Below are 18,160 nucleotides of genomic sequence, written 5' to 3' on the forward strand. Positions count from 1 at the left end.
AGAAAATCCAGTGAGTTGTGTAAATGTGAAAGTTAATCTTGTAAGAATATTCCCTCAGGTTGAATTGTCAGTAAGGTGGTGTACATTTGACAAAAACAAAGCTGACACACAAGGGATCATTTCATTTTCTTATTCTTAAACATTCTGTAAAATAAAAAGCAAACGTTGCATTGAAACGGTAAGATCAGGAAAAAAATTGGTTTCACAATATAGCACACTGTAGAATTTGTAGGTCCTAATTCCAAGTGTTGAGCCACCCCATGTCACTTTTTACCCTCTACCATAATGATGTGGTACCCAAACTTTGTCTTGACAGGAGGGTCTGTGTAGTTTGGTTTATCCATGGAACTGACAGGTAGGGCAAATGCTGCATCCTGGAAAGGTCCAACCATCGATCCTCGCGTCATCCACCCCAGATCACCCTATCACAAATAGAAACCTCATGAAAACACATAGTATGTACACCTAATAATGAGTGAGTGAACGTGAGCAAAACAAGGCTAAATGGTTCGATATGATGTTGATATCGTGATATGAGACTAGATATCATCTTAGATTTTGGATATCGTAATATGACATAAGTGTTGTCTTTTCCTGGTTTTAAAGGCTGCATTACAGTAGAGTGATGTCATTTTCTGAACACACCAGACTGTTCTAGCTGTTCTGTGATTTGCCTTTACCCACTTAGTTATTATATCCACATTACTGATGATTATTTATCAAAAATCTCATTGTGTAAATATTTTGTGAAAGCATCAACAGTCAACACTACAATATCGTTGCGGTATCGATATCGAGGTATTTGGTCAAAAATATCGTGATATTTGATTTTCTCCATATCGCCCAGCCCTAGTTCACGGTACTGAAAATAGTAACAACTGCTAGCAATGCAGGAACTTGAAACACTTATTTTTTTATGGCTTCAGTCATCAGGCACAATTAGCAGTGATGTAACGTGGTGTGCTGAGGCTTCGGAGTTTGTGAAGGGCGTATCGAGGCTTGTATCATTTTAGACAAATGACATCATTGATGACGCCCAAAGCCCTAACACAGTTGAGAAATTATTGTTCATGAATAAAATTAATAAAGTCTCTCCTCTACGCCATTTCCCTAGTTACACAAGCAAATTCACTGCCCTCTGACCGGTTAAACCACTGCCACTTTCCGGTTTTAGAACACTAATATTGCCCCTCCTGCCATTATTTTATTACTCACAAGACACAGTTAAGTTATACAATCATAGGCCTACTTATCAGAAAATACACTATTTTGACTATAAATGCTTTACATTGACTTTTTTTTTTTTTTCAGTGTTCAGTCGTTGGCAGTCATTTTTCCCAAGCTTTTACTGGCGCAAAATACAGTAAATCAAAGATGGTTTAGATCATCTGTAAAATATCTGACTGTTTCATACACTCTTTGACCACCAGGTGGTTTTGTGAGCATAAGTCCTTGAGAAATCAACCCTATTGCTTAAAAGCTTCAATGCTTCATGAAGCTTCATCTCACCTTCACTAAAAATTAAGTCACACATAAGGATTAGCCATAAACAGACAGGAAACAATAGAGACAGTTAGGGCTTACAGTCAATACTATGGGATAATTCAAATCGAGAAATAAAAGCCAACACAGGCTTTTTTATAGCTTGATTCAGTTGAGTCAGTAAAAAAAGGGCAGCACAAAAGTAATAACTGATCATGGGTGCATGTTCTTACTCCTTGTCTCGCTTTGTCTTCACTGTATTGTGACGCTACTTCACTGAAACGGACTCCAGCTTTCAGTTTCTCCATTGCCTCCATGCATTTCCCATGTTTTTCACAGAGGATGTGTCGAACCTGGTGAAAAACACAGATGATAAAGGCAGTTAGAATTCAAGGAATAAACAGTGGTTGGGATGCGACCGGTGGTTAAATTGGGCCGGGGCTCTCCGGGGCTCAGCCGGATGTGCCTGCTTGCATCAGTTGCCTACTGGAAATATGTCACATAAAATTTGATGAAAGTGATGCTTTTGAAAACATGATATTTCTGACAATAAATGAAAGATTTTTGAAATGGCATGTCTATTTTGTCTCGGCGGAGCCGAAATGAGAACAACCCGTGCAGCTACCCGGTCAACTAAATAACGCCTAAAGGCCGAGACACACCGACCAAACGGCCGACCCTCGGCAGAAAAGGCAGTTGGGCTGATCAGTCTCCCCAAATTGGTCAAAAAAGTGCCTCGGAACACACCAAAGTGACAAGACGTAATACGTCTCCATAACAGCAGGCGGCGCTAATCTGTATTATTCTACTTCATTTAAGAATGCTTGATTCTGATTGGCTGGGAGGACATTAACCCAGCAGGTTGCCCGCTGACTGAGCACAGCGTCATCAAATAGTAGATCAATACGCCGCTTGTATTTTTTTTCTATCACAGAAATTTCAAACATGAGGTCCACTGTAAAAATAAACCTTGTGTCTAAAATGTGTCGGAAATCTATCGGAGGGTCAGTCGATACATAGTTTCGCAAGCGAGATACAATGTAGCAACTACGTTATTAAACTAACGTTAGTGATCAGATGCAGCCTTGTGTGGTTGCTATAGAAACTAATTAACGTTAGCTACAGTTGAGCTAACGTTATTCGCTGTAGTTCTAAACATTACAGTGTTTTAAAAATGGACGAATTCATTGTCAATTTTAATATATTTGGAGTAGGGAAGACATTTGAGGACTGGTTAAAGAGCGACGAGGACGACGGAATGACAACAGAAAAAGACAAGGCTCCTAAAACTAAAAACCCCGTTAGCAGCGGTGGAAGCCCGGTGCTCGGAAGCTCCAATGGCCGCTACGAGTTCATGTCGCTGACCAAGCAATTGAACTGGTCCTCACCGCCGCATCTCCTCCAGCGACAGGGCTCCGAGCCGGCCACGGCTCGCCTCCAAGCATCAGAGAGCCCCACTCTGCGCTGTGTGTGTGTGTGTGTGTGTGTGTGTGTGTTTGGGTGTGTGTGTTGTAGTAGTAAAGAAAGAGAATGGGAGAAGGAAGTTTGTGTGAGGTGGACCTGGTCACCACAGACCCAAATCTTCTCAGCTGTTACTACTATCATATTCTGCACTCTCTTCATGTGGCACATTATGTTTGGCACATTGTATGGGTCACTTCTTATATCATAACAAGGTAATACAATGTGTAATCAAGTGATGACTGATTAACAGTAATGTAAATGCCCTAATACCTGTTGATACTACAATGATGCAAAGTATAGCCCCCCCACATAAAAAAATCCCAATTTAACCCCTGGATGCAACCTATAACTACTTAAAATCACTGTATTAGACACTGTGCTTAGCGAACATAGATAAAGCATCCCAGTAGTAGATCATGTATAAAGGTTATGAAATGTATCGCAGAGCTCCTATATTCCTTTTCCGGCACTAGCACTTCCTCTTCTCCGTGACCCAAAGCTGATGTTTATGCAGCCATAAAGCAGATTTTCCCAGTAATAGCCTAGAGATAATACAAGATGCTCGGAATATTTTATGAAAACAAACTGTAGCTCTGAATTTAACAAAATGAGTATTCAACTTTTTCACACAATTGCCAGTTGGAATGCCATGCTCATCACATAATGTCAACTGTTCAACTGTTACAGATTTCTAGTGACAAAGATGGTTTATATACTGTCTATGGTCCCAACTCAGCCACTCATCATTTCCCTCCAGCCAACTCATCCAAAAGTGGCTTTGAGGTAGGAGTGAGAGACGAGAGCAGACAACTTTTTGTTGTTGTTGTTGTAAAATCCCCGTTGTGTCACATTTGACTTTTGCAATGCAGCTTTGGATACAAGTGTGATTAAGGTTACCTTGACAGCAGTGCCTCCCTTTGGGGCTTTCTCTTGTTTTTTGTCAGCGTCAGCACTTCCTGAAGCTGCTCCTACACAGTGACGAGGTTAAGCACCAATGACATCACAACAACCGTTAAACCAATGAAAAAGCATAACATACAATGACATTGTAGCGAAGCAATATAATGTAATCGAGTGAATCATAATCACATTTGAAGTGTGTATTAACAGTTGTTTGCTACAGGCTAACGTTAGTTAACGTGGCTGACTTTAAGCTAACAGTTCACAACACGTAATTAACAATTGGCAACTGATGGACCACTGACCTTTACCACCCTTGCCACCTTTTCCCTTTGGTGGCATTTTAGATGAACGTTTACTAAAATTTATGTAGCGATGAAAAGGAAAAAACTGCAATAGCATGCGCTCATGCTATCTTATGGTTAACATGCGCAGAAACCTGCGCTGACGGCTCAAGTGTTTGTTCTTCTTTAGCTAGTTAATGGCAGATTGCACCCACTCAACGTCCATACCGCCACCCAGTGGGAAGTACCAGAGTGTGCAGTCTCAAATGATACAGTCATGCTGCAGTATATAAAATATTGGGTAGTCTAATGTACCTTCGATGTACATGTATTTTTTTTAAAGAAGAAAAAATGGGTCCTACTTTTCTCGCTCTCCTTCCTTTTACGGGCATTTCAAAGTTCAATCTAAGTCTATAATATTGCCCACGCAGCATATTCTAGACCCTGTCATTAAAGTGTATTTCTGTAATGACTTATTTAACATGTTATTTATTTAGCAGCGACATGATATTAATGGCCATCCATCGCTGTAAATGACTAAAATTGTTATCTGTAGTTACTGGACTGATGTTATAATCAGGGTGCCACCATTCACTAGCCAAATGCAAATGCATATGGTAAAATATGCAAGTGGCTGGTACATTTGCTTCACACACCAGCCAAAAAACAAACAAACAATGGTATATTGAATGGCTGGTAAAATTGGACAATTCATTTTGAACCCTGCTACTAAACCTAACAAATAAAGTCAAAACTGTTATTATAATAAACAAACAAACGAGGTCAGAGCGAGGTGGTTACTATGGCAACGATGCTGAACACAAACGCTCCGTGACGTGGCCTGTTAGCCTATGACAGCTGTCTTGTGCGCTCCTTACCTTGACACTGTTTTTTTTAATTTTTTTATTATTGATTTAAAAAGATCCTTTTGGGTCGGCGGCTTCAGATCAAAACATGGAGAAGTACGAGAAGGTGTTGTGTTTGGGCAGGGGAGGAGCAGCGGACGTGTTCCTGATGAGGCACGTAGAGAGCAAGAGCCTGCACGCGGTGAAGAGGATAAAAATAGAGGACACAAGAACAACAAAAACCCAAAGCGCAATTCTCCAAGAGGCTAAGATCATTAGAAGGTTGGAGCACCCTCACGTAGTAAAATGCAGCGACGCCTTTGTGAACTCTGATGGATTCATTTACATTGTGATGAACTACTGCGACGGAGGGACATTAGATGACAAAGTAAAACAGAGGAACCCCGAGGAGTTTTTCACCGAGGATACTGTGATGGGGTGGTTTGTACAGGTCGCTATGGCTTTGAATTACATACACATGGCTAAAATACTACACAGGGACATCAAAACATCAAATGTACTGCTAACAAAGCAAGGCGTGGTGAAGTTAGCGGACTTTGGGATATCCAGAGTAATGACCAACACAGCTGACATGGCCTCCACATGTGTTGGGACACCGAGCTACCTCAGTCCTGAGCTGTGTCAGGATGTCCCATACAGTTCCAAGTCTGATATCTGGGCTCTTGGCTGTCTGCTGTATGAGCTCTGTGCTCTCAGGCCTCCGTTTGCAGCCACAAACCTCCTGAGTCTGTTCTACAAGATCACCAAAGGAGAGTATGATCCCGTGCCCAACATCTACTCTGACAACATCTCCTCTTTGATCCAGAGAATGCTCCGCCTCAACCCAGAAAACAGGCCAAGGGCTGCCTGTATACTTGACAGTGCATATGTGCAATATCACCTCAAGTCCACCAAACACACAGAGACCGACCGTGTTCCTGTGAAAAGCTGTGACATTACAGAAGAAAAAATCACAGACACCACACTACACCCAGATGTTCTAAGTCAGCCCCACCCATGGGAAGAAAACGAACACAACATGTGTTCCAGTGATATGGAGGAGGAACATCATGGTGCTTTGTGTGTTGGAGGACAAAGCCACTGTGACTGCCACTATCCTGAGGACTTTGATGAAGATGAAAGTGTGTCCTCTCTTGAGGAGTGCAGTGAGCACTCTGGGTCGCCACTGAGCAGCGATTCTGCTGAGCCAATTGGTAACTCACGTAAAGTGAAACACCTTCTTATCAGTGATGAAAGAAGCACATAGAGCCTTTACTTAAGTAAAAGTACTCACAACACAGTGTAAAAATACTCAAGTCCTTCGTTCAAAATCCTACTTATTGAAAGGTATAAATGACTCATTCTGCAGACAAATAGAATGCTATTTTATCATACGCATCACTGCACACGTGTAATTTTACTGTTGCAACTGGTCGAGATGGAGCTAGTTTTACCTACCTTACACACTGTACATTTTACAATATATCTTTTAAAAGATGTGGTCGATATACTACTCATTTGCGAAGATTTCAGGTCCATGCTGATGATAAACAGCTAGCTGTGATATGCTCAAAATGATCTTGCAGAATTCAAATATTGGATGCCTCAAAATGTCCTACCGAGAAAGTAATTTTCTTTCTTTTTAGACTTGGGTTAGATTGAACATTTCCTACCAGCATTCAATTCAATTCAATTCAATTTTATGTATAGTATCAAATCATAACTTTAACATAAGTTATCTCAAGACACTTTACAGATAAAGTAGGTCTAGACCCAACAATTCTAGTAATTCCCCCAAGAGCAAGCATTTAGTACGACAGTGGCGAGGAAAAACTCCCTTTTAGGAAGAAACCTCAGACAGACCCAGGCTCTTGGTAGGCGGTGTCTGAAGGTGCCGGTTGGGGGTGTGATGAATAGTGGCAATAATCAAAACTATACAACTTTATAGTGAGAAATCAAGGTTCTTAATAAGTTGTAGCCTATAGGAATTATCAAAACAAAAGCTTTCAATCCCTCTTTCTCTCTTACAGTGTTTCCAGAGGCTCCTAATGTCTTAGAACAAGTTGAGTATCCAGATGACTTTGAGGAAGAAGATTATGAGGATGAAGCGGCCTCAGTTCACACAGTTGCTCCTCCGCAGCCACATGATGATGCAGTGGAGGAGGAGTTTCAGCTCTGCGATGCTGGAGGATTGACAATCACCCTGAAAGCATTGAAAGAAAAGGGCTAAAAACGAATATAAAAACCTTACATTGCAATGGGCCACAATGTGAATAAAGGGACCATAGCAGTTGAACCACTTAAATATCTGACAAGTGCCTTGATCGTGAAGTGTTTTATGCAATTGCTGTTAATAAGGACACCAGGCCTTCCATGTTTGAGAGACATCGTACTGCTGAAATAAGATGTTTTACTGCTAGATGATATTAAAAACACTTGGTGGGGCTAGAGAGAATGAATGTAGTCCTGCTCAGCGTGTGCTGCAAGTGCAGCTGTTCAGTGACCTTAATATTCCTGAACGAGGTTTCTGATTAGCGTCATAAGAAGCGATGGTAATGTTGAATGAATAAAGTGACTGTACCTTTCTATAAATAGAAATTTCTTTTAACAAATTGTATATTCAACACAACGCTTGTACGGTATTTCGAATCACTTTGATTATTTTATTCTTACAGTAAAAAATCAGTAGCCAGGGTCTTAACTGCATATAACATGTCACATCATCATGACTTTCAAAAGATCTAAAATCATCAGCAGGAGGTCCAAGGTAGTTGACATATCTATAGTATTACAGATCCTCATTCTTCATACTGTATGTATTACATCGCCTCAACTTTCTATTTATTATGTTATCACACGTTTGAAATAAGACTAAAAATGAGATAACAGCATGATTTGTCATGCAATTATGTCTTCAAAGGAAGTATGTGGTAGTATATGCAGCTTGCCACAAAGATGGTATGATAACACCTAAAACACAAGTAAAATTAAGTGGGGACATTTGCAGTATAACGGTAGCAAAGGAGATAGATCAATAAGAGGCATCAGTTAACAAAATGCAAGATATAATAAATATGTTAAAAAAAAAAAAAAAAGAAAAGAAGCAGTGAACAGTTAAGGCATAATATAAATACATAAATGATAGCTTGGCCGTCATTCCCCTTTCTTCCACCACCTCCACTGGATGGAGGGGGCATCCCAGGACAGAGCTATAGTTCATAAGTTCAATTATGATAAAAACCAACAATAAGAAAACATTTAGAAACTTAAATACAAATACAAACTGAACTTTAAAGTAAAAGTACACCTACCTACAGGAACAAAGGTGTTTCTAAAATTAACCAAATAAAAAAATGAATATGAAACATTCTTATTGGTTTGCCTTAGATGCTATATTTTCTGTATATTTTGTGGATTTGGATATTGTGCTGTTTCTGATCACTTTATTCATTGCTTTACACACACACGCACGCACGCACACACACACACACACACACACACACACACACACACACACACACACACACACACACACACACACACACACACACACACACACACACACACACACACACACAGAATCTGCCCAGTACAACCTGAACTTCTGACTAATGATTCACTGGGGCTAACAGTCTTACTTTCACCTCCCAAATGTATACTGATGGGCCTGGGATCCAACCAGGTACCTGATGCACCTGTACCTCCCCGTAATGAAGTGAATGCCTCAGTCCCGCAATATGGAAATAAATATGAGTGACAAATTACTGTAAAGGATAAAAACCAACATAAAGTGTCTTGTTTCTCGTGAAACCAGTCAGTGAGCCAGGTTTAATTTGTCACCTGTGTGGATTTACTGGAGCTATTTGTTGACTCAACCAAACAACTTGAACGTGTTTCATCAAAGTTAAAGAGATGTAACAAACTATTATTGTACCTTGTTTTTTCAGTTAGCCTACCTTCTACCTGCATTAGTAACAAAAAAAGGTTCCTTTCCTTGTTTCTCTAATTTTCCTGTTGTGTTTTTTTTGTCCCAGTTCAAAAGCAAAAATTCGTTTATCCCTGTACATGCTAAATTTGAACTCATCCTTAAGCTCCTTTGATTCATGCTACCTTGACTTTCACTAGTGAAACAATTGCACAAACAAGCATGCACACTTTAAATAATGCTTAACAATTTAAACAGAGCTTTAGTCAATGTAGAGGGGCAATCATTCAAGTACAATGATACACCCCAAGGAGTCCTGACAGAGAAAACGCCATGCGGCTTCCAATCTCCCTTTGCCCATAAAAGGACACCTCATTGTTATATCATCACTTATGTAATATACTCTCATATGCTCCTTCCCTTCATTATTAAAGTAATCCTTTTTTTATCCTTAAAATGACGCTGTAGTGACATTATCATGAACAAAAAAGTTACAAAAAAGTACTCTCTGAAGGTATGCACATGCACTGCACACACATAGACGCTCTCAGGTTATTGCTTTGTCATTGTCAGGAAGTAAGCTTACTAGAATTCCCTTTGTGACACAGCAGACTGGTATGGTGTGAAGCAGACTTTACAAGAATCATGTTTTACCATTATCACATTTACAAAACTACGCTTTCAGGTACATAGCTTTATCTTTGAAGTTGATGATGACAAGTTAAGTTTTGAGAGTGGCAAGCTCAAGGTTAAGTGTCATCTCAGCGGAAACGTACAATTCACATTTTATCAGCACACAATCTCTCATGAGTTGACCAAAGTTTTTCCGCTCTCATAGTCAGCAGTCTCAGGTTCACCCACTTACATAACGTTTAGTAGCAACATACAGGTCCAACACACACACACACACACACACACACACACACACACACACACACAGACACACACACACACACACACACACACACACACACACACACACACACACACACACACACACACACACACACACACACACACTTTCCATGAGCTAATAGTGCACACATACCTTCAAAAGTAACTCAATGTTCCTTTGTGCATCTCTACCACACACAGGAGCAACCTGGGGAAATGTTTCCCATATGAGCAGGAAGTCTAACCACCTACATCAACCGTGATCAGTTTGTGACGGTGAGGTCACTGGTCAGTGTTACAGTAACAAGCACTGTGTAAGCATTTGTGTTTGTCCACAGCCATCACCATGGATGGATTAGTGAAGAGGTCCAAGGGAGGCTTTTGAAGCATCAGTGCCCAGGGACCAATTATCTCATACCATCTGTAGATTGAGCAGCCGGCTCCAAGCTTTATCAGGTCTGTGAGTAGACTTACTAACTCAATATTAACCATTAAAGCAAACAGCATTTACATGTACATATAGATAGATAGATCTTTTCTGCCATTGTTCTGCCACTATACTTCCCCTCTATGCAAAGATTTCCATCTTATGCGCGGAAGAACACTGATGTTCCCCTCAGTCCTCCTCAAATTGACACCTGCACACTCATCTGATTCTTCATCCTCTGATCGTGTTAAAGACAAAAACACCCCAACAACTTCCATGATGAGATGATAGCTATTGCAACAGCATCCCCACATTAGATACAGTATGAGTCATGAAGTTGCAGCTCCACAAAGATCTACAATAGCAAGACAAAGGTAATATTTAGGGGAAATGCATTTAGAATATTGTTTTCCTCTAATATCTTGTGTTATCACTCTATTCATCACAGCAGCACAAAAAAGAACTTATCTGACCTGATTTTCCATCCAGTGTAAGGTTATTCACCCATAAAGGTTTGTTTAACCACTACATGCCAAACTTTGGTCAGTTTATAGAGTCTCAGTCATCTCTATAAATAAATTCATTCAAACTCATTCAAACAATTAGCCATTCTTCTGGATAAATCATGGGATTTGTCTTGAGGGTCTGGACAAATGTAAACAATTAAAATAGCTAAATTGGGTTCAGGCCCGGATTGGCTAATCGGGAGCACCGGGAAAATTCCCGGTGGGCCGGTCTGTTTTTTTGGCCGCGAGGGCCGTTGTTGTCATGGCACTGGGTTGAAATATGGATGCTGTCCCTAGGCTGCCAGCACTCACAGCAGCCCCACTTTTTTATTTATTATTTTACCGCAGTCCCACTCTTTTTATTTATTATTTTACCGCAGCCCCACTCTTTTTTATTTAATATTTTCTCGCAGAGTGCAGCCTGCAGGTTAATGATGACGTGATTATCGTTTGACTCCCTGGCCCCACCCCCGACACGGCACATTACAAGTTGCTCAAAATAAAAAAAGTCAGATAAAAATGGATAACAGGAAGCGCAAAGGCGGCGCTGAAAAGGCCAGAATAAAAAAAGAAGAAAGCTTTGGAAACTGACGCGGCCAAATGTTCTAAGCTGAGCACATTTTCCCTCAAAAAAACAAATGAAGACAGCAAGGCCGTTAAGTAAGCTATATAACGTTAAGGTAGTTAGGAGCAGTGCAAGATGCTAGCGACCGTGCAAAACAACGTTGTCTGCAAACCACCGTTCATGTATCAAACCTTTTCTTGTACCTCTTCAGCAGCAGCCGCCTCTAGTCCGGTTTGCTGCTAACAGTGAAGAGCAAGGCCCAGTAACGTTACCAAGCTCCAGTCATGAGCCCAACACACCAGAATGGGCAGGTAGGATTGTCATTCAGAAGAACTAATAGTAATGAAGAGCCATGCTCAATGAAAAATGCCCTGAGATAATTAATGATACCTGATGATTCAGCAATACATTAATGAAACTGACTTGACTTGATTTGAAAGCTTTGTAAAAAGGGGATATTTGTTGTGAGAAATAAATGTAAAAAATGTCATTAGTGTCAGAAAGAGAGCCAGGACCCAGTTGTGAAGAGACTAATGCTCTCACTGTGAAAGACACAGGTAAGCTGCTGTTGTACCATAGTGTGTGAATAAGCAAACATTATCACTGAAAAAAAATGCTTTTCTTACTTAGTATCTTACTTGTTTCCAGTTCAAATAATCTAAATATTGTTAATTCAAGATACATTTACTAGACAAGTGAAATGGCATAAGAAATTATGTCTTGTTTTCTGAAAAAAAACCTAAAAATTAAGTGATTATTTTATTTATTTTTTTTTTTTTAAGCAAAACATCACTTAATTTTGAGGTGTTTTTTCATACTTGTTTAGCATCTTGATGTAAGATTTTTTTTTAGATATTTGGACTGGAAACGAGACAGAAATACTAAGTAAGAAAAGCATTTTTTTTTCACATTAGTTACAATATAACAACTTTCTATGCCCAAGTGTTACTAGTGACCCATTATGTTTTTAATCAAACAATAGTGAATATATAAAGCCCACGATTGAAAGGGAATAGGATAAAAGTAATATGAATTAAGCCTGAATATTTTGCCATTTGGAAATTTTCATTTTATTTTAATCTTTATTTTTTATTTTGTTTTATATATTTGTTTTTGTTAGATTTTTTTCTTCATTTCAATGGTTGGATATTTATGAATACTAATTCTTAAAGAAAATAGATTCTGATACTGTCCTGTTATTTACTGTTCTAATAAATCTTCACTGTGAAGCAAAACTTAGTCTACTGTTTTTGCACTGAATTGGAAATGATGATATTTTTCAAAAATACAATGAATTGCAAGGCTGTAGAGAACAGTGCGCCTATTGCAGACTTATATTCTGAGGTTTTAATTACATTATTTTAATATAGTCAGTCGTGAACTAAAGTAAGTAAACTCCAGGGCTGAAAATAAGTCCCAACCGGCCCTGATTGGGTTTCACCTGTGTCGTTGCAAACAGACAACCTGTTGGGTCTATTTGAAATTAAATACTTAAACACAACATCTGTTTGTGTCTCTTACAGAAGTCCTTAGGCAACACATTCTCACTCCCATCGCGTAAAATACGGACGCTTGGTCAGGTGCCTTTGGCGTTGTTATTGACGCTAAAACTCTCCTTTAGCGTCATATCTAAACGTGCTTTATCTAAACGCGCTAGGTCGGGATGCGTCACTTTTGACGCAGTTAGGTTAAGGAAAAGGTCGTGGGTGGGCTTATAAAAAGGTAAGTTTCCATGACATGCGGGAATAGAACGGGACGGTTGGATTCAGGAAAAGAAGAACGGGACGGTTGGGTTTAGGAATAGAAGAACGGGACAGTTGGGTTCACGAAACGTGACACACGGGACACGATCCCGCTCTCCTGAGTGAATGTCCTGTATTGTTTGACCCACCCCAACGAACCTCCCTATGCAGATTTTCGGGCTTTCATACTACTCGCTACCGTTGTCGCTCTTAATGCTACGTCATCTTCAAGCACCATGTAGCTGCTACTCTCCCCGGTGCGTTCTACACACATACAGAAGGGTGCTTTTTGAGTCGTATCTGACACTGACAGCCACTGCCCAAACGTCCGTATTTTACGAGTTCGGAGTGAGAACGGGTTGCCTTAGGAGATTTATTTCTTGCAAACAAGAGTCTCCAGGAACGACTGGGGTCTTGCACATGAGACTGAAGAGAAATATGTTACATTGCAGCTTATACTTGAAAAGCATTTGTTGTTAAAGGGTGCATGCTAATCATCAAGGTCATCGCGTGCATTGTCATCGCGGTGTGTCGTCATCGCGGTGTGTCGTCATCGCGGCCGTATCGGTGAAAGAAGGAGGAATCGTCTTTCAGTCATGTCTACACGCGTATTTGGATGTCAAGATGGATCGTCTTTTGAAAAAGAAGGTACGCATGATACAGACTCTCCCTGTACATTTGAATTGAGACTTGAACAACGAAATGGCTCATCTATTGCTGGAGAAGCTACTGCTATTACAGATAATCCATTTGCGTTGAATCGGGCTCCCCAGAAAAAAAGACCCCGTCCAGAGATGTATATGCCAAGCATGGCTGATTCCTGTACAGTTGATATGGAATATGGGGGTGATAATGGATATTGTTATTCTATTCGCTACAGTGCGGGGTATGTGACATTAGCTGTTTACACTAGCATTGTTGTGGAGCTATCTAGTAAAGCTAAAACAGAGTGCACACTCTCGGTGAAAGACTGGAAGCTTTTTCGAGGTGTTGTCTGTATGGATCTCGACAATCCAGGATTTCCTGAGGTCGTGTATGTATCGCAATGGGGTAGTTGCAGAGGGGACAATATCTACCGTGTGGAAGCAGACCGTTTCACAAGAACTGCTGAGGATTTTATTTTCCTCAATGTATGCGTAGAAAAGGAGAAGTTCATTGCGGCCAGAGGTCGTGATGATTGGTTGTTAAAGCCATATCCTGTTTCTCACGATGAATGCAACAAGTGGTTTAAAAACGGCTTCTTTATACAATGGTGTGACTGGGAGATTTTGAAGAAGCAGTTTGATACCGTCAATTATGTCATTAGAAGAGACCAGATAAGGAGCTCTTATGAGACCATAAGACAAAAGTTGATTTTCGATGACGGCGGACAACATTCTCTGTCCCTACCCCGACCGCTTTATAGACCTAAAATCGTCAGACACAAAGACTAGTAAAACGGTGGGTCTATTTGTATGTGCTGTTTAATTACAAAATAGTTAAAAATGCTTTTTTTTTGTCTTGTGTTTTATTGTGTCTGTAATGTATGGATCTGTTTTTTCTCCAGAATGTTTGGAGTGGGGGTGTTATTCACTGGAGTCTCCAACTATCCAACATGACTTATTTGCACCGGCGACTGTAACAGGATCTCCTCAATCACCGTCACCATCATCATCATGTATGACCCCCGAACGCTTCCTGGCGCCGCCACATATGTCACCTCCACTACCCCTCTCTTTTTTGATCAGGTCACCGCCACCCGCCCCCTGCCACTATGCATATCAGCTCTTTCCCCCATCGTCTGATGTCATACAACAGATGGATTTGTTGAACGTTTGTTGAAACACTGTGGGGGATGATCAACCGGACGGTCTGGTGTCAGCGTTGTTTACAGACAGTGTTAAAACAGCATCTCTACATCTGCTTAACGTGGTACTTTACAACTACTGGCAGGAGGTGTGTTATGGTTGTCAGATCAACCATCCGAGTCAGAAACATCACAAATGTTTGGGTAGTATCCCAGAGGGTTTCTAAAAATTAAAAAATTAAGTGATTTTGTTTTTTTGTTGTTTTTTGTTGTTTTGTTTGTTTTAAGCAAAACATCACTTAATTATGCATTGTCATCACGGTGTGTCGTTATCGCGGCCGTATCTGCGTGCGCCACTCGCTGGTGTATCTGCGTGCGCACATCGCGTGCGTGGTGAGGATGTCGTCGCGGGAGGGCGTACCTGCGTAGGGGGGGCGTGTGACGGTACATTATTTAGATATGTGAAGTTGTTAAAAACGGGGTGTTGGACCTATGATTAACGGCTAAAAAGATAGGGGTAGGTTTATGTAGGCAATTCGTCATAAAGGGTATGGTTTATGTGCTTTAAAAGCTTGTGTTTCATGCAATCTGGTCACTTTTTCTCCACTCATTTTTTTTAGCTAGTTAGCTAGCTAGCTCGTTTTTCTCCACAGCTGTTTCTCAACAATCAACGGTGTTTTTTCTTTTTAATTCCTTTGGTGAAAGAAGGAGGAATCGTCTTTCAGTCATGTCTACACGCGTATTTGGATGTCAAGATGGATCGTCTTTTGAAAAAGAAGGTACGCATGATACAGACTCTCCCTGTACATTTGAATTGAGACTTGAACAACGAAATGGCTCATCTATTGCTGGAGAAGCTACTGCTATTACAGATAATCCATTTGTGTTGAATCAGGCTCCCCAGAAAAAGAGACCCCGTCCAGAGATGTATATGCCAAGCATGGCTGATTCCTGTACAGTTGATATGGAATATGGGGGTGACAATGGATATTGTTATTCTATTCGCTACAGTGCGGGGTATGTGACATTAGCTGTTTACACTAGCATTGTTGTGGAGCTATCTAGTAAAGCTAAAACAGAGTGCACACTCTCGGTGAAAGACTGGAAGCTTTTTCGAGGTGTTGTCTGTATGGATCTCGACAATCCAGGATTTCCTGAGGTGGTGTATGTATCGCAATGGGTTAGTTGCAGAGGGGACAAAATCTACCGTGTGGAAGCAGACCGCTTCACAAGAACTGCTGAGGATTTTATTTTCCTCAATGTATGCGTAGAAAAGGAGAAGTTCATTGCGGCCAGAGGTCGTGATGATTGGTTGTTAAAGCCATATCCTGTTTCTCACGATGAATGCAACAAGTGGTTTAAAAACAGCTTCTTTATACAATGGTGTGACTGGGAAATTTTGAAGAAGCAGTTTGATACCGTCAATTATGTCATTAGAAGAGACCAGATAAGGAGCTCTTATGAGACCATAAGACAAAAGTTGATTTTCGATGACGGCGGACAACATTCTCTGTCCCTACCCCGACCGCTTTATAGACCTAAAATCGTCAGACACAAAGACTAGTAAAACGGTGGGTCTATTTGTATGTGCTGTTTAATTACAAAATAGTTAAAAATGCTTTTTTTTTTTTTTGTTGTCTTGTGTTTTATTGTGTCTGTAATGTATGGATCTGTTTTTTCTCCAGAATGTTTGGAGTGGGGGTGTTATTCACTGGAGTCCCCAACTATCCAACATGACTTATTTGCACCGGCGACTGTAACAGGATCTCCTCTTTTTGATCAGGTCACCGCCACCCGCCCCCCTGCCACTATGCATATCAGCTCTTTCCCCCATCGTCTGATGTCATACAACAGATGGATTTGTTGAACGTTTGTTGAAACACTGTGGGGGATGATCAACCGGACGGTCTGGTGTCAGCGTTGTTTATAGACAGTGTTAAAACAGCATCTCTACATCTGCTTAACGTGGTACTTTACAACTACTGGCAGGAGGTGTGTTATGGTTGTCAGATCAACCATCCGAGTCAGAAACATCACAAATGTTTGGGTAGTATCCCAGAGGGTTTCTAAAAATTAAAAAATTAAGTGATTTTGTTTTTTTGTTGTTTTCTGTTGTTTTGTTTGTTTTAAGCAAAACATCACTTAATTATGCATTGTCATCGTGGTGTGTCGTCATCGCGTCGTATCTGCGTGCACCACTCGCTGGTGTATCTGCATGTGCACATCGCGTGCGTGGTGAGGATGTCGTCGCGGGAGGGCGTACCTGCGTAGGGGGGGCGTGTGACGGTACATTATTTAGATATGTGAAGTTGTTAAAAACGGGGTGTTGGACCTATGATTAACGGCTAAAAAGATAGGGGTAGGTTTATGTAGGCAATTCGTCATAAAGGGTGTGGTTTATGTGCTTTAAAAGCTTGTGTTTCATGCAATCTGGTCACTTTTTTCTCCACTCATTTTTTTTAGCTAGTTAGCTAGCTAGCTCGTTTTTCTCCACAGCTGTTTCTCAACAATCAACGGTGTTTTTTCTTTTTAATTCCTTTGGTGAAAGAAGGAGGAATCGTCTTTCAGTCATGTCTACACGCGTATTTGGATGTCAAGATGGATCGTCTTTTGAAAAAGAAGGTACGCATGATACAGACTCTCCCTGTACATTTGAATTGAGACTTGAACAACGAAATGGCTCATCTATTGCTGGAGAAGCTACTGCTATTACAGATAATCCATTTGTGTTGAATCAGGCTCCCCAGAAAAAGAGACCCCGTCCAGAGATGTATATGCCAAGCATGGCTGATTCCTGTACAGTTGATATGGAATATGGGGGGTGACAATGGATATTGTTATTCTATTCGCTACAGTGCGGGGTATGTGACATTAGCTGTTTACACTAGCATTGTTGTGGAGCTATCTAGTAAAGCTAAAACAGAGTGCACACTCTTGGTGAAAGACTGGAAGCTTTTTCGAGGTGTTGTCTGTATGGATCTCGACAATCCAGGATTTCCTGAGGTGGTGTATGTATCGCAATGGGGGTAGTTGCAGAGGGGACAAAATCTACCGTGTGGAAGCAGACCGTTTCACAAGAACTGCTGAGGATTTTATTTTCCTCAATGTATGCGTAGAAAAGGAGAAGTTCATTGCGGCCAGAGGTCGTGATGATTGGTTGTTAAAGCCATATCCTGTTTCTCACGATGAATGCAACAAGTGGTTTAAAAACAGCTTCTTTATACAATGGTGTGACTGGGAAATTTTGAAGAAGCAGTTTGATACCGTCAATTATGTCATTAGAAGAGACCAGATAAGGAGCTCTTATGAGACCATAAGACAAAAGTTGATTTTCGATGAC

The 18,160-nt window shown here is 40.6% G+C and overlaps 2 protein-coding genes across 2 annotated transcripts; one reads left to right on the forward strand and one right to left on the reverse strand.

Moving 5' to 3' along the window:
* Positions 1-115: 115 nt before the first annotated feature.
* On the reverse strand, positions 116-4,315 carry pin4 (protein (peptidylprolyl cis/trans isomerase) NIMA-interacting, 4 (parvulin)). Its single transcript, XM_078260961.1, has 4 exons — positions 4,152-4,315; positions 3,844-3,914; positions 1,716-1,835; positions 116-422 (listed from the first exon to the last, which is right to left on the reverse strand). The coding sequence occupies exons 1-4, from the start codon at positions 4,246-4,248 to the stop codon at positions 264-266; spliced, it is 447 nt and encodes a 148-aa protein (XP_078117087.1). The 5' UTR covers positions 4,249-4,315; the 3' UTR covers positions 116-263.
* A 769-nt stretch (positions 4,316-5,084) lies between these two features.
* nek12 (NIMA-related kinase 12) lies at positions 5,085-7,205 on the forward strand. The gene is made up of 2 exons (XM_078260411.1): positions 5,085-6,189; positions 7,006-7,205. The coding sequence occupies exons 1-2, from the start codon at positions 5,085-5,087 to the stop codon at positions 7,203-7,205; spliced, it is 1,305 nt and encodes a 434-aa protein (XP_078116537.1).
* The last annotated feature ends 10,955 nt before the right edge of the window (positions 7,206-18,160 follow it).

Source organism: Sander vitreus, chromosome 10, assembly GCF_031162955.1.
Source record: "Sander vitreus isolate 19-12246 chromosome 10, sanVit1, whole genome shotgun sequence".
NCBI classification, from domain to species: Eukaryota; Metazoa; Chordata; class Actinopteri; order Perciformes; family Percidae; genus Sander; species Sander vitreus.